This window comes from Coregonus clupeaformis, chromosome 17 (assembly GCF_020615455.1).
Source record: "Coregonus clupeaformis isolate EN_2021a chromosome 17, ASM2061545v1, whole genome shotgun sequence".
Taxonomy (NCBI): Eukaryota; Metazoa; Chordata; class Actinopteri; order Salmoniformes; family Salmonidae; genus Coregonus; species Coregonus clupeaformis.
Genome location: NC_059208.1, coordinates 46,252,639 through 46,277,307, shown reverse-complemented (window position 1 = coordinate 46,277,307; position 24,669 = coordinate 46,252,639). Strand labels below are relative to the sequence as shown.

Below are 24,669 nucleotides of genomic sequence, written 5' to 3'. Positions count from 1 at the left end.
GTTGGGGAGGATGAAGACTTAATCTGATGATGTTGGATGTTCTGATGTAGATGTTTGCCTCCCACTTTGGCCTGATCGGACCCACGGCTTGAGGAAGAATCCACCTGCCTTTAGGATTTCTTCGACTTTTTTGGTGGTTCCGTCTAGCTTTTCCAGGTCATTATGGGATGTCAGGATGTCATCTACGTAGGAATCCTCTTCAAGGACCCTCCGTTCCTCTTTCAGATGTGTGAACATGGGCAACTTCGTTGTTTCTCTCATGGCTAGTTGTGCGATACACCCTGCTGGTCGATCGCCCATGTTGACCCCTGGTGATGGCATATTCCTCCATGTCCCCATCATCACCATCTCTCCAGAGGAATCTATGGAGGTGCATCTCCAGGTCTTCGAGCCACACAGAATTGTACATCTTTTTGATGTCGCCGAGAGCAGCATGGATTCCTCTCCTGAACCTTAGCAGTACCGCTCGAATAGGATTAAGTACATCAGGCCCTTTCAGAAGAAGGTCATTCATGCTGCTTCCTCTAAACCTCTGGCTGCTGTTCCATACCGGTTTTGGAGTACTCTAAACATGTCTTCAGCACTGTTATATGATGACAGGCGCAGGTCTCTACATATTCTCTCGTCCACACTGTCAAGAAGTTGAAACTTCTTCACCTCCACTGAACCAGTCGGCTCTCCCTGCTTTTGCAGGCTCTCCCAGTCTTTCCTCCATCTGTGGAAATTCCTCCTAAGCCCAGTGAATTTAGGTAGACTGGTTGGTTTTATTCTCACCACTGGTTGTGGGACTGCTCTTGGTTGAAGCTCTGTAGGTCTTCTGTCCTCTTCTGCAATTCTCTGTGCGATGAGGAATTCTGTTCTTTTGGCCTCGAGGTTACTGCCGAATCTTCTCAGATCTTTTACTCTGCCTTTCAGATCTGCAGTCTCATCGTGTGGGACCCATTTTTCCCAGTCTTTCAGGCTTTCACTTGCATCATGGATTAGCTTCCTCGCTCTTTCCAGCTGTAGTTCATAGCCGTCCCTGTTAATAGCAGTGACGGGGGTTTCTTTGGCTCTGTCACAGGCTTTCTCCGCTTCTTGGATTGCAAAGTCTACCTCCTCTTTACCGTATCTTGGCCAGAGGTTGAATTGGACTGCCTCTCGGATTTCCTCCAATTTCATGTCGCACTCTTCAATCGTCCTTTCAAGATCAGCATGCTGGTCCTTGTCGAGCTTGACCTCTTCATCTCCCTTAGTTCCCGCTTCAGCCAGTAGGCCAGCCGCATAGTCATCATTTGAATCACCGACACTTCTAGCCAGGGAACTGAGCTTGCTGAACTCCTCTTGTAGTTCATGCTTAATCATACCAGCTGCAGCTTTACTCAGGTAGTTCGCTTGTCTGGTGAAAGCAGATTTGGCTAAGGTCCGCTCTTGCTTCAGTTGCTTGACTGTTTTCCCAAAAAGTTTCCTTGGCCATGGTGTAGAGTTTTACAGGCAATTCTTCCTTTGCGTCGACAGCTTGACTTCAGCCCTTTGATCCTCGTCTTCACTGCCGCACTGGTTATCAACTGTCAAGTTCTGCGTGATTTCTGGCTGACCACAGCTCTGCCCAAACTTGAAAACGGCTTTATCCTTGATGAACGCAAAGGACAACTCAAAACTGTTCACTTTATGATTTTTTATTGTCATAAAGATGGAACAGAATAGGTTGATAACCTTCAAACCACACAAACAAAAAACCATGGATTAGTTACAAATAACTCTCAATTCCCTTTCTCAAAAATAAGCATAAACTAATGTTACTGAATCCTCAAACCTAACCAAACAATCATTTCATCATTTAGATTAACCTAGGATCATTGCAAGTTAATAATTAAATATCAATATCATAATTAAACATTTAACAATACATATGATTATAGTAACGTTACTGTCAAGTTCTACGTTCACATAATGAAGTCTTCACTATTTAATTTAATTAATAATTGTATTGTATGTTACAACCAAACAAAAGGGCATATAGAAGCATGAATTCACAACACATTCTGTCCTACCAGTTGCGTCTTTGGATGATCAGGAGCTGTGGTCATTGGTATCTCTTCTCAGGAATGAGTGAGAGCCAAGTAAGCTTTTACCAAACATTTCGATGCCATGCACATGCACTGCTTGTGGGTGCGCAGGTTAATATGGTCCCCAGAGCACTTCCTGGTGGTTGGTTTCAACAGCTCCGGTTGCATGGTTGCCCCCTGCAGGTTGGGAGTGCTTTGAGCACCCTGGGTGGATTTAGGCTTGAGTGCTCGGTATAGCTTGTAGTCAGGAATTGACACAACAGGTATAACATAGTGGTACAATATTAGACTAGGGTATAACATAATAGTACAGTATTAGCCTAGGGTATAACATGGTGGTACAGTATTAGACTAGGTTATAACATAGTGCTACAGTATTAGACTAGGGTATAACATAATAGTACAGTATTAGACTAGGGTATTACATAGTGGTACAGTATTAGACTAGGGTATGTGTAACTTAGTGATATAGTATTACACTAGGGTATAACATAGTGGTACAGTATTAGACTAGGGTATAACATGATGGTACAGTATTAGACTAGGGTATAATATAATAGTACAGTATTAGACTAGGGTATAACATGGTTGTACAGTATTAGACTAGGGTATAACATAATAGTACAGTATTAGACTAGGGTATAACATGGTGGTACAGTATTAGACTAGGGTATAACATAGTGGTACAATATTAGACTAGGGTATAACATAGTGGTACAGTATTAGACTAGGGTATCTGTAATATAGTGGTACAGTATTAGACTAGGGTATAACATGGTGGTACTGTATTAGACTAGGGTATAACATAGTTCTACAGTATTAGACTAGGGTATGTGTAACCTAGTGGTACAGTATTAGACTAGGGTATAACATGGTGGTACAGTATTAGACTAGGGTATAACATAGTTGTACAGTATTAGACTAGGGTATAACATAATAGTACAGTATTAGACTAGGGTATAACATGGTGGTACAGTATTAGACTAGGGTATAACATAGTGGTACAATATTAGACTAGGGTATAACATATTGGTACAGTATTAGACTAGGGTATCTGTAATATAGTGGTACAATATTAGACTAGGGTATTACATAGTGTTACGGTATTAGACTAGGGTATAGCATATTGATACAGTATTAGACTAGGGTATAACATAGTGGTACAGTATTAGTCTAGCGTATAACATGGTGGCACAGTATTAGACTAGGGTATAACATAATAGTACAGTATTAGACTAGGGTATTACATAGTGATACAGTATTAGACTAGGGTATGTGTAACATAGTGATATAGATTTACACTAGGGTATGACATAGTGGTACAGTATTAGACTAGGGTTTAACATAGTGCTACAATATTAGACTAGGGTATGTGTAACTTAGTGATATAGTATTACACTAGGGTATAACATAGTGGTACAGTATTAGACTAGGGTATAACATGATGGTAAAGTATTAGACTAGGGTATAATATAATAGTACAGTATTAGACTAGGGTATAACATGGTTGTACAGTATTAGACTAGGGTATAACATAATAGTACAGTATTAGACTAGGGTATAACATGGTGGTACAGTATTAGACTAGGGTATAACATAGTGGTACAATATTAGACTAGGGTATAACATAGTGGTACAGTATTAGACTAGGGTATCTGTAATATAGTGGTACAATATTAGACTAGGGTATAACATAGTGATACAGTATTAGACTAGGGTATCTGTAACATAGTGGTACAATATTAGACTAGGGTATTACATAGTGTTACGGTATTAGACTAGGGTATAACATATTGATACAGTATTAGACTAGGGTATAACATAGTGGTACAGTATTAGTCTAGGGTATAACATGGTGGTACAGTATTAGACTAGGGTATAACATAATAGTACAGTATTAGACTAGGGTATAACATAGTGATACAGTATTAGACTAGGGTATCTGTAACATAGTGGTACAATATTAGACTAGGGTATTACATAGTGTTACGGTATTAGACTAGCGTATAACATAGTGATACAGTATTAGACTAGGATATAACATAGTGGTACAGTATTAGACTAGGGTTCAACATAATAGTACAGTATTAGACTAGGGTATAACATGGTGGTACAGTATTAAACTAGGGTATAACATAGTGGTACAATATTAGACTAGGGTATAACATAGTGGTACAGTAATAGACTCTCTCTCTCTCTCTCTCTCTCTCTCTCTCTCTCTCTCTCTCTCTCTCTCTCTCTCTCTCTCTCTCTCTCCTCTCTCTCTCTCTCTCTCTCTCTCTCTCTCTCTCTCTCTCTCTCTCTCTCTCTCTCTCTCTCTCTCTCTCTCTCTCTCTCTCTCTCTCTCTCTCTCTCTCTCTCTCTCTCTCTCTCTCTCTCTCTCTCTCTCTCTCTCTCTCTCTCTCTCTCTCTCTCTCTCTCTCCCTCCTGTCTTGCAGTGTGCATAGAATGGTGTAATCTTTGTCTCATATCACTGAGAAAGAGAAGCCAGTTATGTGTTCCACAGTATTATACTAGGTTATAACCTAGTGGTACAGTAGTAGACTAGCTGGCTTACCTGGTTGAATGAAGGTGGAAAAATATAAAATAAAAGAGTAGGGTATAACATAATAGTACAGTATTAGACTAGGGTATAACATAGTGCTACATATTAGACTAGGGTATAACATAGTGCTACAGTATTAGACTAGGGTATGTGTAACCTAGTGGTACAGTATTAGACTAGGGTATAACATGGTGGTACAGTATTAGACTAGGGTATAACATAGTTGTACAGTATTAGACTAGGGTATAACATAATAGTACAGTATTAGACTAGGGTATAACATGGTGGTACAGTATTAGACTAGGGTATAACATATTGGTACAGTATTAGACTAGGGTATAACATGGTGGTACAGTATTAGACTAGGGTATAACATAGTGGTACAATATTAGACTAGGGTATAACATAGTGATACAGTATTAGACTAGGGTATAACATAGTTGTACAGTATTAGACTAGGGTATAACATAATAGTACAGTATTAGACTAGGGTATAACATGGTGGTACAGTATTAGACTAGGGTACAACATATTGGTACAGTATTAGACTAGGGTATAACATGGTGGTACAGTATTAGACTAGGGTATGTGTAACATAGTGGTACAGTATTAGACTAGGGTATAACATAGTGGTACAATATTAGAGTAGGTTATCTGTAACATAGTGGTACAATATTAGCCTAGGGTATAATATAGTGGTACAGTATTAGACTAGGGTATAACATAGTGGTACAGTATTAGACAAGGGTATAACATAGTGGTACAGTATTAGACTAGGGCATAATATAGTGGTACAGTATTAGACAAGGGTTAACATTGTGCTACAGTTTTAGACTAGGTTATGTGTATCTAGGCTATTTCCCCCTTATATACTATTGTGTTCCAAATGTCACCCTATTCCCTATATAGTGCACTTATTTTGAACCAGAGACCATATTACTCTGGTGAAAAGTAGTGCACTATAAAGGGATTAAGGGAATAGGGTGGCATTTGGCACACACACACTCTGCTACCTCAACTGACAGCTGGTGACATTTTTGCTGCTCGTCTCCATGACGATAAGGTTAGGTTGGTGGGGATGGAAATGGGTGAAGAGAGAGGAGGGAGGAGGCTTGACGAGGGAGAGATGACAGGGGGTGACATTTCCATCCAGAAAGTCTCTGTCACAATGCTTGGTAAATAATGCTGCTGGTGAGCATTATCCTCATTTTCCTCTTATTTCCTATTCTTCTTCTCCATTATTCCCAGCGTTAGATGACATCGTGCTTCCTTCATCCTCCGCTCCTCTTCTCCCTTTCTGTCCCTCTCCTCACTCCTCATTAACCTCCTCTCTCTCTCTCTCTCTCTCTCTCTCTCTCTCTCTCTCTCTCTCTCTCTCTCTCTCTCTCTCTCTCTCTCTCTCTCTCTCTCTCTCTCTCTCTCTCTCTCTCTCTCTCTCATCTGACCTCTCCTCACTCCTCATTAACCTCCTCTCTCTCTCTCCTGTCACCTGACCTCTCCTCACTCCTCATTAACCTCCTCTCTCTCTCTCCTCTCACCTGACCTCTCCTTACTCCTCATTAACCTCTCTCTCTCTCCTCTCATCTGAACTCTCCTCACTCCTCATTAACCTCCTCTCTCTCTCCTGTCACCTTACCTCTCCTCACTCCTCATTAACCTCTCTCTCTCCTCTCATCTGATCTCGCCTCACTGCTAATCAACCTCGTCTCTCTCTCTCTTCTCATCTGACCTCTCCTCACTCCTCATTAACCTCCACTCTCTCTCTCCTCTCATCTAACCTCTCCTCACTCCTCATTAACCTCCTCTCTCTCCTCTCATCTGACCTCTCCTCACTGTTAATCAACCTCCTCTCTCTCTCCTCTCATCTGTAATCCAAGATGGCGTAGCAGTGTGGTCGTGTATTCTGTTGTGTCCTCGTGTAAATAGCCTGTTTTTTAGTATTTTTCTATTTTTTCGTATATATTTATCTTTCTCACTTCCCATCCTTTAACCAAATATACTTTCCTGCAACCCGCCTCACCCAACGTGGAACGGATTCTATTATTTCTTAATTTTTATCACGAACCTACGGCTGAAACTAGCCAGCTAGCCAGCTAACTAGCTACTTGCTAATAGCCACCGTTAGCGGTCTTCACCACTGTCCGTGGCCTGCACTACATACCAGCCAGCTCTAGCCTGGACAATTATCGGTCTGCACAGCGTACTATCGACCCAGAGCATATCGGATTTTCTGCCGGAATCACTGAATCACTGGACCTTAACACCAGATCATCGCAACTAGCTAGCTGCAACCGAATGGCTGTTGTTGGCTAATTCACCACTTTCCCGATGCACCAGTTAGCCTTGAGCTAGCCTCGAGCCAGGCCCATCTCCCGGCTATCTAGCCCATCTCCCGGCTATCTACCTCTCTGTCAACCGGACGGGACCTCCTAGTGTCGACACGGAGCCCCGCCGATCCATCACCACTGGTCTGCCGACGTAATCGTCTGATGTGGTTTCAACAGGCTTCCCGCTGTGACGACCACGAAGATCCATCTGCTAGCACCGGCCCGCTAGCACGCGCAATCAACAGCCATGCCTCCTGCTCGCCTGTGCAGTAGCAGCCTACAAACTGCTCCCGGACTTAGCTATTGCTGTTCACTGGACCTTTTGATCACTCAGCTACACAGCTGATGCCTGCTGGACTGTTCCTTTACACGGTACCCTATCCTGTTTAGCCTCAGCACAAACTTTCGTCGCCATTACCAGTTGTTGTCTTAGCCCTCTCGAATAACACCTGTGATTACGTTATGCCTCTCTACCATGTCAATATGCCTAGCCTATTGCTGTTTGGGCTAGTTCTTATTGTACTATTTCACGGTAGAACCTCCAGTCCCGCTCAACCAGCCTCAGAGAGCTCCTTTGTCCCACCCCCCATACACGCAGAGACCGGCTCAATCGGTACCTACAGTGATGCTACCTCTTTCATTGTTACCCAATGCTTAGGTGTACCTCCACTGTACTCATATCCTTCCATATCCTTGTCTGTACATAATGCCCTGAATCTATTCTACAACGCCCGGAAATCTGCCCCTTTTATTCTCTGTACCCAACGCACTAGAAGACCAGTTCTTAAAGACTTTAGCCGTATCCTTATCATATTCCTCCCCTGTTCCTCTGGTGATGTAGAGGTTAACCCAGGCCCTGTAGCCCCCAGTATCACTCCTACTCCCCAGGCGCTATCATTTGTTGACTTCTGTAACCGTAAAAGCCTTGGATTCTTGCATGTCAACATCAGAAGCCTCCTCCCCATGTTTGAGTTATTCACTGTGTTAGCACACTCTGCCAACCCTGATGTTCTAGCAGTGTCTGAATCCTGGTTTAGGAAGGCCACCATAATTTCAGAAATGTCCATGCCGAAATACAACATTTTCCGTCTAGATTGAACTGCCAATTGGGGCGGAGTTGCAATCTACTGTAGAGATAGCCTGCAGAGCTCTATCATACTATCCAGGTCTGTGCCCAAACAGTTTGAGCTTCTACTTCTAAAAATCCACCTTTCCAGAAATAAGTCTCTCACTGTTGCCGCTTGCTACAGCCCCCCCTCAGCCCCCAGTTGTGCCCTGGACACCATATGTGAATTGCTTGCCCCCCATCTTCCTCAGAGTTCGTACTGCTTGGTGACCTAAACTGGGATATGCTTAACACCCCGGCCATCCTACAATCTAAAATAGATGCCCTCAATCTCACACAAATTATCAAGGAACCTACCAGGTACAACCCTAAATCCGTAAACATGGGCACCCTCATAGATATCATCCTGACTAATTTACCTAACTAAATACACCTCCACTGTCTTCAACCAGGATCTCAGCGATCACTGCCTCATTGCCTGCGTCCGTAATGGGTCCGGGGTCAAATGACCACCCCTCATCACTGTCAAACGCTCCCTAAAACACTTCAGCGAGCAGGCCTTTCTAATTGACGTGGCCCGGGTATCCTCGATGGATATTGACCTCATTCCGTCAGTAGAGGATGCCTGGATGTTCTTCAAAAGTGCTTTCCTCTCCATCTTAAATAAGCATGCCCCATTCAAAAAATGCAGAACTAAGAACCCATATAGCCCCTGGTTCACCCCAGACTTGACTGCCCTTGACCAGCACAAAAACATCCTGTGGCGTACTGCATTAGCATCGAACAGCCCCTGCGATATGCAACTTTTCAGGAAAGTCAGGAACCAATATACACAATCAGTTAGGAAAGCAAAGGCTAGCTTTTTCAAACAGAAATTTGCATCCTGTAGCACTAACACCAAAAAGTTTTGGGACACTGTAAAGTCCATGGAGAATAAGAGCACCTCCCCCCCCCCCTTCTCCACCCAAATTCAGATAGCTGATGTCTTGAAAGAGCTGCATTATCTGGACCACTACAAATCAGCTGGGGTAGACAATCTGGACCCTTTCTTTCTAAAATTAGTCGCTGAAATTGTCGCAACCCCTATTACTAGCTTGTTCAACCTCTCTTTCGTATCGTCTGAGATCCCCAGAGATTGAAAAGCTGCCGCTGTTATCCCCCTCTTCAAAGGGGGTGACACTCTAGATCCAAACTGTTACAGACCTATATCCATCCTGCCCTACCTTTCGAAAGTATTTGAAAGTCAAGTTAACAAACAGATCACCAACCATTTAGAATCCCACCGTACCTTCTCCGCTATGCAATCTGGTTTCCGAGCTGGTCATGGGTGCATCTCAGCCACGCTCAAGGTCCTAAATGATATAATAACTGCGATTGATAAAAGACAGTACTGTGCAGCCGTCTTTATCGACCTGGCCAAGGCTTTTGACTCTGTCAATCACTGCATTCTCATTGACAGACTAAATAGCCTTGGTTTCTCAAATGACTGCCTCACCTGGTTCACCAACTACTTCTCAGATAGAGTTCAATGTGTCAAATCGGAGGGCCTGTTGTCTGGACCTCTGGCAGTCTCTATGGGGGTGCCACAGGGTTCAATTCTCGGGCCGACTCTATTCTCTGTGTATCTCAATGATGTCGCTCTTGCTGCTGGTGACTCTCAGATCCACCTCTACGCAGACGACACCATTTTGTATACATCTGGCCCTTCATTGGACACTGTGTTAACAAACCTCCAAACGAGCTTCAATGCCATACAACACTCTTTCCGTGGCCTCCAACTGCTCTTAAACACTAGTAAAACTAAATGCATGCTCTTCAATCGAACGCTGCTTGCACCCGCCCGCCCGACTAGAATCACTACTCTCGGCGGGTCTGACTTAGAATATGTGGACAACTACAAATACCTAGGTGTCTGGTTAGACCGTAAACTCTCCTTCCATTAAGCATCTCCAATCCAAAGTTAAATCTAGAATCGGCTTCCTATTTCGCAACAAAGCCTCCTTCACTCATGCTGCTAAACATGCCCTCGTAAAACTGACTATCCTACCGATCCTTGACTTCGGCGATGTCATTTACAAAATAGCTTCCAACACTCTACTCAGCAAATTGGATGTACTCTATCACAGTGCCATCCGTTTTGTCACCAAAGCCCCATATACTACCCACCATTGTGACCTGTACGCTCTCGTTGGCTGGCCCTCACTACATATTCGTCGCCAAACCCACTGGCTCCAGGTCATCTATAAATCTCTTCTATGCAAATCCCCGCCTTATCTTAGCTCATTGGTCACCATAGCAACACCCACCCGTAGTATGCGTTCCAGCAGGTATATCTCACTGGTCATCCCCAAAGCCAACACCTCCTTTGGCCGCCATTCCTTCCAGTTCTCTGCTGTAAATGACTGGAACAAGCTGCAAAAATCTCTGAAGCTGGAGACACTTATCTCCCTCACTATCTTTAATTATCAGTTGTCAGAGCAGCTTACCGATCACTGCACCTGTACACAGGCCATCTGTAATTAGCCCACCCAACTCCCTCATCCCCATATTTTTATTTACATTGTTATTTATTTTGCTCATTTGCACCCCAGTATCTCTATTTGCACATCATCTTCTGCACATCTATCACTCCAGTGTTAATACTAAATTGTTTTGCACTATGGCCTATTTATTGCCTTACCTCCATAACTTACTACATTTGCACACACAGTATATAGATTTTCTATTGTGTTATTGACTGTACGTTTTGTTTATTCTATATGTAACTCTGTGTTTGTTGTTTTTATCGCACTGCTTTGCTTTATCTTGGCCTGGTCGCAGTTGTAAATGAGAACTTGTTCTCAACTGGCTTACCTGGTTAAATAAAGGTCAAATAAAATAAAAATTATATATCTGACCTATCCTCACTGTTAATCAACCTCCTCTCTCTCCTCTCATCTGACCTCTCCTTACTGCTAATCAACCTCCTCTCTCTCTCTCCTCTCATCTGACCTCTCCTTACTGCTAATCAACCTCCTCTCTCTCTCTCCTCTCATCTGACCTCTCCTTACTGCTAATCAACCTCCTCTCTCTCTCTCCTCTCATCTGACCTCTCCTTACTGCTAATCAACCTCCTCTCTCTCTCCTCTCATCTGACCTCTCCTTACTGCTAATCAACCTCCTCTCTCTCTCTCTCTCCTCTCATCTGACCTCTCAACCCAGTCTAAGATGACATCCCTATTACTATCATCCTACTCTCCCTCACTCTCTTATTTCTCCTCCTCTTCTTTGTTCTCCTCTCATCTCTCTCCACTCTTCCCAGTTTGAGATGTGTCCAGTGTGTCCTCTCCCGTTGTCACCCTGTGATCTCCTTCTATTAGATTCAGACATGTTTCAAATACACTGATCCCTCAGCCTCTTACAATCCCTGCCTTTGTTCCCCTCTGTCTGTGTGTGTGTGTATGATGAGGACAGTTTGTTACTGTCTTGATGGAACGCTGTACGTCTGTGTGCGTGTGTGTGTTTGTCAGTGTGTGTGTGTGTGTGTGTAACTGTGTATCAGAGAAGACATCACTGCTTACTTTAATGTGTCTTGATGCCAGGCAGGTCACTGGATGTCTATCCATGTTCCTTAGGACATTGGGAAATTCCTTCAAAACCCGCCACAATGGGCAACAGTGATCGCTATTACCATCAAGTAGGCTTTCTTTTTTTTTTGGGGGGCTTGGTCATGATGGACGGGATGGGCGTAATCCCATGACTCCGTATCCAAGGGTGGTGTGTTCAATCCCAGTGGTCAAAACATGTTTTTGTTTTAACCCTATCCCAAACCTTAACCATTAACCTAACCATTTAGAATGAATGCCTAAACGTAATGTTTGAACCCTATCCAAAACCTTAACCCTTAACTTCGAAATTTGGCATTTGGAGAAACGGAACAATGATGAGCAGGAGGCTGTCACGCCCTGGCTCGGGGGACTCTCGTATGTTGAGCCAGGGTGTTAGTTTCTATGTTTTGTTGTGGGTCTAGGTATTGTATTTCTTTGTTTGAGTGACTCCCAATCAGAGGTAACGAGTGTCAGCTGTTGGCTCGTTGTCTCTGATTGGGAGCCATATTTAACTATCTGTCTTTCACGTTGTGTTTGTGGTTTCTTGTTCATTTCGGTTTGTGTGAAACTGTAGACGTCACGTTATCGTTTATTATTTTGATCGTGTGATCAGTAAATAAAAGATGTTCACCTTCAACGCTGCGCATTGGTCCTCATTAGACGATCGTGACAGAAGAAACCACCAAGATGGGACCAAGCAGCGTGTCCAGGAGCCATCGCCGGGGAGATCCCTCACAGATCTCCTTCGCCTCCTGGACTGGGTCAAGCCGAGTGAGGAAGAGAGGGGCTTGACATTATGGCAGAAGGGCGAGAAGCTGGCGAGGGACATGGAGACCTGGGCCACGGGTAGGAGAGACGCCCCGAAAATTTTTAGGGGGGGGCTCACGACGGCGGACCAGCAGGAGGCCGCGATAGAGCGGTCCAGTGGGTTGCCGGAGAAGGCCGCCGGGTTACGGGGGCCACTGGTAGAAGAGGGGATGGAAGGTGTGGAGGCATGGCGAGAGGTACTGGCGTGTGTTGCCAGTCCGGTCCGGCCCGTTCCAGATCCCGGTGTAGAGCCAGTGGTGTGTGTCCCCAGTACGGTCCGGTCTATTCCTGCTCCCCGCTACCGAACCTGCGGTGCGGCGTCGCCAGCCCAGTCCGGCCCATCCATGCGTCCCGCATCAAGTCTGTGGTGCGGCTCGTCAGCCCGGCTCTGCCCGTTCCGGCTCCCCGCATCAAGTCTGTGGTGCGTCTCGTCAGCCCAGCTCTGCCCGTTCCTGCTCCCCGCACCAGGTCTGTGGTGCGCGTCGCCAGCCCAGTCCGGCCCATTCCTGCTCCCCGCATCAAGTCTGTGGTGCGTCTCGTCAGCCCGGCTCTGCCCGTTCCTGCTCTCCGCACCAGGTCTGTGGTGCGCGTCGCCAGCCCGGTCCGGCCCATTCCTGCTCCCCGCATCAAGTCTGTGGTGCGTCTCGTCAGCCCGGCTCTGCCCGTTCCTGCTCTCCGCACCAGGTCTGTGGTGCGCGTCGCCAGCCCGGTCCGGCCCATTCCTGCTCCCAGCACCAAGTCTGTGGGGCGTTTCGTCAGCCCTGTCCGGCCCGCTCCTGCTCCCCACACCAAGCCAGTGGTGTGCGTCGTCAGTGCAGCACGGCCCGTGCCTGTTCCCCACACCAAGCCAGTGGTGTGCGTCGTCGGTCCGGCACGGCACGTGCCTGTTCCACTGGAGCCGGATCCGCCGCCTAGGCGGAGTGCCCACCCGGTCCCTCCCCTGTTGTGTTTCGTTGGCGCGGTCGGAGTCCGCGCCTTTAGGGGGGGGTACTGTCACGCCCTGGCTCGGGGGACTCTCGTATGTTGAGCCAGGGGGTTAGTTTCTATGTTTTGTTGTGGGTCTAGGTATTGTATTTCTTTGTTTGAGTGACTCCCAATCAGAGGTAACGAGTGTCAGCTGTTGGCTCGTTGTCTCTGATTGGGAGCCATATTTAACTATCTGTCTTTCACGTTGTGTTTGTGGTTTCTTGTTCATTTCGGTTTGTGTGAAACTGTAGACGTCACGTTATCGTTTATTATTTTGATCGTGTGATCAGTAAATAAAAGATGTTCACCTTCAACGCTGCGCATTGGTCCTCATTAGACGATCGTGACAGAGGCGTCAACCCAGGGTGTCAAAAACACAAAAAAATTGACGTTTGGATTTTTTAAAATAAATGTCAGAATCTGAAATCTAATAGGTAAAACCGTGAGATCCTGTTGTATAATTGAGCTACGTTTTCATAGCAAAGGCACCTTATTCTCTAATACAGTCCTCTAGACTACACTATTATACCATTATGCTACAATAACATAGGTTGTCCATAGCACAGATCTAGCATCAGCTTACTCTAATGAATCAAAAACAAATCAAATCAAATCAAATTGTATTTGTCACATGCGCCCGAATACAACAGGTGTAGACCTTACAGTGAAATGCTTAGTTACAAGCCCTTAACCAACAATGCAATTTTAAGAAAGAATAACACAAAAATACCAAAAATGCATTAAATAAAAAAATTTGAAGAAATAAAAGTAACAAATATTTAAAGAGCAGCAGTAAAATAACAATAGCGAGGCTATATACAGGGTGTACCGGTACCGAGTCAATGTACGGGGGCACAGGTTAGTAAGGGGTAATTGAGGTGAACCTAACTATAGAGAGATTGCAGTGACCAACAAAACATTGGCCTTAGATCACACACACACACAAACACACACACACAGGCACGCACACACTCAAATGCACATATGCACACACACACGCACACTCACATGCACACACACACACAAACACACACAGACAAGATCAGTCACTTCCATCACGTAGCTATCGTGTTCACTTGTCAACCCATCAGATGTCACACCAACTCACTGTTGGGAAAAAGCCAAAATGCAACGACATTCCATTTTTGTGGAAATTGACATTTTGGTTGTTTTTGATACTTTAAACCCTTTACTTTCTTGTAATATAAAAATATTGTATGATTACTTAAAGACCCACTGAACATGTTGATTGGCCCGTATGTTTTTCCGTTGCTTATTAGAAAAACAAGAATTCAGTCTTGGAGGTGTGTTTCCTGAACAATTCGCATTTGGTTAATGCTGTTTGTCCCCCATTACATTTACATTTTACATTTCTGTCATTTAGCAGACGCTCTTATCCAGAGCGACTTACAAATTGGTGCATTCACCTTATAGCCAGTGGGATAACCACTTTACAATGTTATTTTTTATTTTTTTATTTTTTTTGGGGGGGTGTGGGGTAAGGGGGGTAGAAGGATTACTTTATCCTATCCCAGGTATTCCTTGAGACACTGTAGACACGGAAGCCAATTTCACTTCCTCAAATTCCCCAGAATGAATCTAACATAACTCAAGAAATCTGTGATTAATGTTGATGTTTTTGCTGAGGATGTTTTAGTTGCACAATTTTACATCTAACTAAGGTGTTTGGTGCAGTATTTCTCAATTTAAAAAAATGTGGGATGTGTTTTCTTATGTAAACAAAGTCGAAGCTGCATGACAGGTCTGTCTCACTGTCTATAATATTGAATCAGCCAGGTCACCCATGATACAAGTCAGTATTCGACATCCATCCATGTCTGAGGACGTCGGGAGATGATGTGGAAACCGGCCACTAGGGGCAACAGTGAGCGATGTTACCTTTACTTACCTTAACCAAGATTTCGGAGTTAATAAAATAAATATTGCTTGATCAATGACATGAAAGGTTATCCAAATATATTGCAATATTGCAGTAATTTCAGCAGTTCAGAATTATTTTGATTGATCGTAAACTTGTTTTTAGCAAGAGGCATTTTGCTGTCGTTCGTTAGCTATGTCATTTTGAGCCGTGTCTCATTTCTTGCTAGCCACTCGCCTTCACTCCCCTCACAGATGTAAAAGCATTGGATAGAAGTAGATGAATTGTCTACCAATACACCAATCCACTGCTTTTAATCTTTGAGGGGGTGTGAATGAGTGCACAGGCAAGAAGGGGTGCATGCACACGCGCATGGTCTTCCCGTTTTCTAGTTAGTCATCAATCATCGTTGAAGCTGACAGCTGACTTCTCAGACAAATAGCAATGTTTATTACTCTTTATTTTTTTTCTTCTTTTTTTTATGGGGTAGATCAGCTTTAATATTGCAGATAGATTGTGGCTTCCATCATTGTAATTGTCTGCATTACCGGTATTGAAAGGATTATTTTACGAGTGTTCTCAACAATCATCTGTCACCTCATCATGGATGGAGAGATGAGAGAGCGTCTTCAACGAGGAGCAAGCAAGGTATGTTAAGCTAGCCCCACGGGGGGCCAGTATGAAAAATGTATGCACTCACTAATTGTAACTCGCTCTGGATAAGAGCGTCTGCTAAATGACTAAAATGTCAAAAGTACACAATGCATTAGCTAGACTTCATAAACTCAGGCCTTCACTACCTGCATCTACTCTGTCTTTGTTCAAGGTAGGCTGTAGCTAGTGTTGTTGGAGTGACAGTACCATTGAAGACAAGTTTGAAGACAAGCTGCTACAGCTAATGTTAGCCTAAATGTTTCGATGACTATTTCAACAGCCGTGGTATTTTTCATCCCTGTATCCCACAAAACAAGTTAGCTAGCAAACAAGGTCATCTGAATTAATTTAGAGAGAGGGAGATAGAGGTAAGATAAACACAGCGGTTTGAAGAGGTAGAGAGACCATTTTGTGTGTGTTTAAAACATTTGGGTCTCCATGACAATTTACTTTATTGTGGACCCAAATGAATAAGACTGATAAAGTGCTGAAACATGTTTTCTTCCCTCAGGGTAAGATGGTGAAGGGAATGGGCAGGCTCATGGATCTGGTGTCCAGTGCTGGATCCAAGGTGGTCGTCACAATGGAGCATTCAGCTAAGGTAAGAATGATGACCTAGTAGTTTGTTTTTGTGTGTGTTAGAGATCTCTTTGTGTTTGTTTGTCAGAGAGAGAGAGTCAAATTCATTAATAGTAATATTAATTAAATCCTTCTTGCCCATTTCCATCTGGGCCTTCAACAACACCAGGTCGCAGTCAACACACAACACTACCGAATCCCTTCATTTGCTTTTGCACAATTGTACTGTACTATTTTACAGTCCTCTTTACAGTTATACAGTATGTTTATGTTTTGTGTGATTGTCTTATCGTATTTTGAGTATTTGTATTGTTTTTACTATGCCTGTATGACAAACTCATTTTATCTAATCTCTCAGTAGATGAGATCGTTCCTCCTGGCCATGGAGACGTCTGCAACTCGTTCCAGTACCTGTTCCTGCAAGCTGAATATCAATTATGTATATGTATTGTATTGTACACAGTCAAATCAAACAGATCTTTGAATTGGAGCCAAAATCAGATGTTTTTCTTTTTAAGGATTTGTTGTAATAATCGCACTGAAATGTACATGATTTTGGCTCCAATTCAAATACATGTAAAGAGCCTTGCAAAAGATTTCAAACCGCTTGATTTCTCCGCATTTTATTGTGTTACATATTGGGATTTAAATGGATTTCATTGTAATTTTTGTTCAACAAATCTACACAGAATACTCTGTAATGTCAAAGTGGAAGAAACATTTAAATATTTTTTAAATATTGCTAGAAATAAATAACTAAAATATAGTCGTTGCATTCACTACTGTTCAAAAGTTTGGGGTCACTTAGAAATGTCCTTGTTTTCGAAAGAAAATCAATTTTTTGGTCCATTAAAATAACATCAAATTGATCAGAAATACAGTGTAGACATTGTTAATGTTGTAAAGGGCTATTGTAGCTGGAAGCTGCTGATTTTTAATGGAATATCTACATAGGCGTACAGAGGCCCATTATCAGCAACCATCAGTCCTGTGTTCCAATGTCACGTTGTGTTTGCTAATCCAAGTTTATCCTTTTAAAAGGCTAATTGATCATTAGCCATCATTAAGAACAGCTGAAAACTGTTGTGCTGATTAAATTAGCAATAAAACTGGCCTTCTTGAGACTAGTTGAGTTTCTGGAGCATCAGCAATTGTGGGTTTGATTACAGGCTCAAAATGGCCATAAACAAATAACTTTCTTCTGAAACTCGTCAGTCTATTCTTGTTCTGAGAAATGAAGGCTATTCCATGTGAGAAATTGACAAGAAACTGAAGATCTCGTACAACGCTGTGTACTACTCCCTTCACAGAACAGCGCAAACTGGCTCTAATCAGAATAGAAAGAGGAGTGGGAGGCCCCGGTGCACAACTGAGCAAGAGGACAAATACATTAGAGTGTCTAGTTTGAGAAACAGGTGCCTCACAGGTCCTCAACTGGCAGCTTCATTAAATAGTACCTGCAAAACATCAGTCTCAACGTCAGCAGTGAAGAGGCGACTCTGGGATGCTGACCTTCTAGGCAGAGTTGCAAAGAAAAAGCCATATCTCAGACTGCCCATGTTTTCTTTTTGTTAGCCAGTCTTTGATATGGCTTTTTCTTTGCAACTCTGCCGAGAAAAGCTCCCTGGTCATTGTAGTTGAATATGTGCTTGAAATTCAGTACTTGACTTAGGGACCTTACAGATGTTTAATGTATGGGGTATAAAGGAAGGATTAGTCATTCAAAAATAATATCAACATTATTTCACACAGAGTTATGGGATTTGTTAATGCAAACTTTACTCCTGAACTAATTTAGGTTTGCCTAAACAAAGGGGCTGAATACTCACTGTATGCAACGACTATATTTTAGTTATGACATTTTTATTAATCTTTTAAAAATGTTAGAATAGTTTTTTGATTTGACATTGTTTTTAGTAGATTGTTGACAAAAAATTACAATTAAATCCATTTTAATCCCACTTCGTAATACAATAAAATGTTAAGAAATCCAAGGGATTATATGAATTAGTTACAGTAATGATTATTTAATGTAAACCATACCAGCAGTTGCTGTTTTAAAAAGAATAAAGATGTTTTCTCTGTTTTTTCTTGAAGTCAACTGAAGTCAACTTTAAAAGCTCATAATTCAGGTTCTGATAGATATTTCAGTGATTGAAAAAGATCTGGATTTGGGACAGTTGGTACTTTTAAGAGCTATATTAAAAAAATCTGAAGTAAAAAATTGACGATGTGAAGGGGTATCCCTAGGCCGCCACACATATGAAAGACCATGAGGTAAACCTGTCAAAAATAATATTAAAACTGATAAGTTGCCATGTTTACTCCGCGTTCGCTGGTTGTAGCTGGCAATTTCAAAGCAAACATTCCTGCTAATAAATGAAAGTAGCTGTGGGTTGTGTGTATTTTGTCTCTTTCTGTCATTTTATTGTTCCTTTGTCTCTGTTCTTACCTGTGTGATCTCCTGCTTAGAACATTTCTTCACTGTCAAACATGTGAAAGACAGAGGAAAAGAACGACAGAATGAGAGAGAGAACTGAGCTGTGGGTAACTGATATTGACTGGCTTTTGTATTCTAAATACTTTCGGAAAGTCATAGCTGTTGAAAGTGTTTTACAATTCATCCAAAGCAACAATCAGCTAGGGATATTTCACTTCAGTAACTTTTGTTTATACAGTATACAGCAGAAATACTGCAGGAACATATGATTTTCTCTGTCATACTATCTCTATGCTTTGTCAGCTAACCCCCACCGTCCCCCCTCTATCCCCCCTCTACCCCCCTTCTATCCCCATTTCAACCCCCTTTATCCCCCTCTACCACCCTTCTATCTCCCCTCTACCCCCCTCTATAGCCCTCTAACCCCCTCTCCATCTATCTATTCATCTAATCTACAGTATCTCTCTCCTCTCCCCCTCCACTCCTTCCCCACCCCTGACCCTCTCCTCTCCACCCAACACTCTTCCCACCCACCCACCCATCCACCCTCTCTCTCACACTATCTCTCTCACTCTCTCTCTCCCTCTCCACCCCTAGCCCACTCCCTGCCTTTCATCCATCTCTCTCCCTCCCGCTCTCCCTCTTTTCCTTTCATGTCTTTGTGAGTCTCATTAGTGGAGACTAGATGTACTCTCTTCACAGTCTCTTACTGTCACAGTCCTTTGTGTGGAGACTCTTGACGTAGTGCTCGAACCCTGGCCCTCAGCCTCTTACCATCACCCCTTCAGTTTCTTAAAGTGTCCCTTAGCCTCTCAGCCTCTTATAGCAGCCCTTTCATCAGAGAATGAAGAGAAAATCACACACACACATGGTCATGCACATATAATATGCACATACACACACCACATTCCACAATATTTTTTTGATAAGGCACAGAAGGGAAAAATGTGACAAAAAATTGTTTTCAAAACCGCTCATTTATCTAGTATCTAATTGTAGATTCCCTGGGCTCTGTGTAATTGAATTTCTCTGTAGAATTTGCATGTGGCAGCTTTCCATAACTGTCCTACACCCTGAAATAGATCAGCCGTGTGTGTGTGTGTGTGTGTCGGTGTGTGTGTGTATCGGTCTCTGTGTGTGTGTGTGTGTCTACACTTGGCCAGTAATGGACCTCTTGTTACCCAGAGTAAAGCAGTTCTCTGTCAGCTCTTAATGGAAAAGGCATCAGTGTATGAAGATAAGCAGGAGTCATGAAATGAACCCCTCTGTCTCTGTCTCTGTCTCTGTCTCTGTCTCTGTCTCTGTCTCTGTCTCTGTCTCTGTCTCTGTCTCTGTCTCTGTCTCTGTCTCTGTCTCTGTCTCTGTCTCTGTCTCTGTCTCTGTCTTTCAATTCAATTTCAATTGAAGGGCTTTCTCTCTCTCTCTCTCTCTCTCTCTCTCTCTCTCTCTCTCTCTCTCTCTCTCTCTCTCTCTCTCTCTCTCTCTCTCTCTCTCTCTCTCTCTCTCTCTCTCTCTCTCTCTCTCTCTATCTCTCGATGTTATGAGTGGTGTGTATGTGTGGACTGCACTGTTTACCATCAGAGTTGAGTTTGATCATTAGGGCTGTGACGATCATGACATTTTGGGGTAGCGATTAATTGTCGTTAATGGCCACGGTTATTGATATTTTTGTAGAAAAACTATTTGGAGGTTGTAAAGCATCATAATGCATCTTCGAAAATTAGCTACGACATACCTAATATACCATAGCTTTGGTGACACCCTTGGCTAAAAAACACTTTTTTTTTGACCGCTTGGAAATTTGGGAAATGAAGCTTTTCGTCCCGACTGTGCCGTTCTGCTTGTAAAATTATGACCAACTTTATGTAAACATTTAACACTGCTATTGAGTAAAATATATCTACTTGAAAATAAAGTTCAACTTTTTTTCATTAGTCCAATGTTGTCACAATACCAGAATTCTGACTTCAATAACGATGCCAGGTTTAGTATCACGATATTCGATACCATCACATATATTTGATCCAGACAGATAAACTCAGCTACTGCTCTGTTCAATCCTTTGGCATCTTTCATGTTCAATAATATTACATTTGAAATGTTTTATGCCAGAATTTTTCAGAGACAGCCATGTATGCATTAATGAATCAATTATACAATCAATTTGACTTGGATTTTACCAGTCAAACTACAAAACAACACAATGGTAATCATTTATTTGAATGGTAAATCTCTATTGATAAAGTGGGTAATTCAAGATGTAGCCTAGGAGTGCATGCATTGAGTTACTGAGCTTGTTTTGGGTGATTTCATGGGGCTACAGATGACAAACAATCTGTTTCCCTAACATGTAATACTTATTTTATTGTACTGATCAACAACATTTGCATAGAAGTAACTTATTTTATAAAAGTGTGCTCTGTCTCTTTACCCAGTAATGACTGTCATTCACAAGCCAGGAGTGGTGCGGCCTGTCAGAGTCCTCAGTTCGCTGAGGCAATATAATCTTTGGCTGAGGGAGAGACGTGAGGGAGACTGATTAAGTGAATGAATAAAGTTTTTGATGGCAATCAGCTTTGAAATCAGCATATTTTGCATTATGATTTGCCTATTATCACAAACAAGGTACTAGGGTAGTGAATTTATCTTTGTTTCAGCTGTAAGCTAGCAAGGAAAGTTAGCATACAAAGCTGGAAGGTACCGGTATTTTCTTGCATCGTAAAGTTATTCTAGACTGTATGTTGTCATGGACATTGTTTTGTGAACAGTAATGAACAGTTTCAACATTTCCACATGCCTTATCACATTCTTCAAGAGTGTTAACTTGAGTGGGGAGTTAAACATGAAGCATCCCAGACTCCCAGTGCAGGCTAGCAGTGAGTATGTGGAGCAGGCACGGTGCACTAGGCAGACTTGAAGTACCAAAAGTAAGCAAAATTCTAGAACCGAACCATTTTTCATGTTCTAGTATTGAAAAAGTACCAGTGTTTGGTATATCGTGCAACACTAGTTGGGATACAGTCCCAAAATGTTTTGCATGTCAGCAGATATGTTTTCAAGATATTGGACTTTCAAGAAACGAAGTGTCACCAGCCACATCATCATATTATTATTTTGAGTTCACGGTTATTGCCCCTAATTGACTATATGATTATACGCTATGATTTTACGATAATTGTGCCAGCCCTAGTGATCATACTCATATAACCCACATGAGTGGGTAGAAACGGTCAACATCAAAAGGGTTTACTGATAATGAGTTAAACTCACATTTCCATCATGAGGGAGACACAGACTGGTTTGGAGTGTGTGTGTGCATGTTATCATGAGGTTAGTTGAGTTGAGTGTACACCAGTCAATAGAGCTCTCTCAGTGTTTCTGCCATTAAATCTTCATGTCCACGCTGAGGCATTTGAAAGCCTCTTAGAAGTGAACATGAGGTACAACTGAATAAAATATGAATGAACGATTGATTTTCTTTAGCTTTTTGCGCCCCTTATTGGATCAGTATGTCTGTGTGTGTGTGTGTGTGTGTGTATGTGTGCGTATGTGTTTGTGTGTTTGTGTGCGTGTTTGTGTGTGTGTGTGTGTGTAAGCATGTGTGTGTAAAGATCAGGCTGGTGGCAGACCCTCACTGTGACGGCAGGGGTAATGGTTTGCCCCATTGCCTTAGGTAAGACAATCAGCAGGGTGTGTGTGTGTGTCTGGAGGGGTGAGTCTGCCCCAGCAGGGCTGTGTGGAGTGGGGTACATTGTTCACGTCTCAACAGCCAAGTCATCAGCCCCTTTAATCCAGCCCGCCAGGGGAGAGTGTGTGTCAGAGGCAGAGCGACCTTCATGATGGAACCATGACCATAAACTTGCTTATTATTAGACTGTGAGGGGAGAGAGACTGCGATGGGAGAAAGACTGTGATGGGAGAAAGACTGTGATGGGAGAGAGAATGTGAGGGAGAGAGAATGTGATGGGAGAGTGACTGTGAGGGAGAGAGAATGTGAAGGGAGAGAATTGAGACTGGTATTGGTATATCACATTCTCATTCTGCCAGTCATGTTGTTTCGGAATTGATGTCTGCTTTCTCAAAAGTACTGACTCTCTGTTCTCTCTTCCTTCTCCTCTACCCATCTCTACCTCTCTCCTTCCCCCTCTCTACATCTCTCCCTCCCTTCTCTATATCTCTCTCACTCACTCTCTCTCTCTGCCTCCCTCCCTCCCTCTCTCTTTTTCTGCAGGACGAATGACATAGGATGAACACTACTGGCGTGGTTTATCTGTGTGTGCTGTCGTCCCTCCTCGGTGTGGCCTGGGCCGTGGCTGCTCTAGTTCCTCTAGCTCTAGCTCCTCTCTCTACCCTGGCCGCTACCTATGGAGCTGCCAGGGGCAGCTCTCCCGGGGAGGCAGAGGGGGGCAGCCTCCCCTCCCCGTGCTCCAGCCTGGTAGCCGGGGTACTGTATGGATCTTTCTCTCTGAGGGAGCTGTTTCCGTCGCGCGTGCTGGGCTGTTCCTGGTCGTTGGAGAACCCCGATCCCACCAAGTATTCCCTCTATCTCCGATTCACCCGTCACCCCTCCATCTGTCAATCACACTCCCCCATGCTCCTCCCCCTCGACCATCATCTAGCCAATCAGAGCTGCCCGCTGGATCTACAGATGCCAACTCAGGACGTGATAGACCTTTGCGGCAGCCAATTAGAATCAAAGGGACCTTATTCATTTCTGCAGTTTGACAAGAACTTTGTCCAGCTGTGCCTGTCGAGACTACCGTCACCTGACGAACCGCCTGTAACCCAGGAAACGCTAGAACTCCGGCTGGTCGAGGTTTTGCTAATCAACAATGAGAACTCCAGCCAGTTCACCTGTGGAGTACTCTGCCGATGGTTTGAGGAGTGCCTGCGCAATGGTCGTCATGGAGACGGTGACGCTGCTGACGGTGACGGTTGCAGAGTTACGCAGACGGGGTGTGTGTGTCCTAACAACAATGTTGTCGTGGCTCAGCCTGTACCACTTCTCCCATCAACGCCCCATAGTAACGGATCGCTGTTACCTGAGGAATGCTGCGTCACAGAGCTGCACCATAACAATGCCATCGCCATAGCCCCCAGGGACGTCAGGCAAGGTAAGGCGGGGCTTCTATTCAATTTAGTTTTGTTTACATACTGGCTGTCAGTCAAGCAGATTGCTGTTGTTGGTTGTCTGGTCTAGTTAAAAGCTTTGAAAAAGTGCTAATATATTTTTTATTTGACTTCAGAGTCATAGGCAAGCTGTCATTCGAGCAGGATGCTCATATTGGGTTGTTGAGTCTAATGTTGTGTTTTTGTCTGCTATAAATTATAGATTTCTTCCAAAACATATTATTATATAATTCATATATCTTCAGAGGAAAAACCCCAGGGTTGAAGTTTGTTTGGGCGGATTGTCTTTTGATAACACTCCAAAGGGTCATGGACTTTTGATTTCTGCTTGATAAAGCTTGTATTTCTCTTATTGGCTTTCAAAAATTCCAAAGTTAAAAATGTTTGGCATTTTTCTTTGTTTTTTTTATCTGTATGTCTAATTGTTGACTAGCTTCTCAGTTGTTGCGCTGTATTTATGGAACAGATCTTAAAAGGTGAGAGCTGTGCATCTGCTGTGTGGTTACTGTTGACCATCTGCTGTGTGGTTACTGTTGACCATCTGCTGTGTGGTTACTGTTGACCATCTGCTGTGTGGTTACTGTTGACCATCTGCTGTGTGATTACTGTTGACCATCTGCTGTGTGGTTACTGTTGACCAT

The 24,669-nt window shown here is 43.3% G+C and overlaps 1 protein-coding gene across 1 annotated transcript in view; it reads left to right on the top strand.

The window, feature by feature from the left end:
* Positions 1–24,669, top strand: part of LOC121586675 (adhesion G protein-coupled receptor B2-like) — a gene marked incomplete at its 3' end in the record, with an annotated part of 426,163 nt that overhangs the window by 142,592 nt on the left and 258,902 nt on the right. Inside the window, 1 exon segment of the mRNA XM_041903589.2 lies at positions 23,130–24,012. Within this exon segment, the coding sequence (XP_041759523.2) occupies positions 23,145–24,012 (868 nt within the window).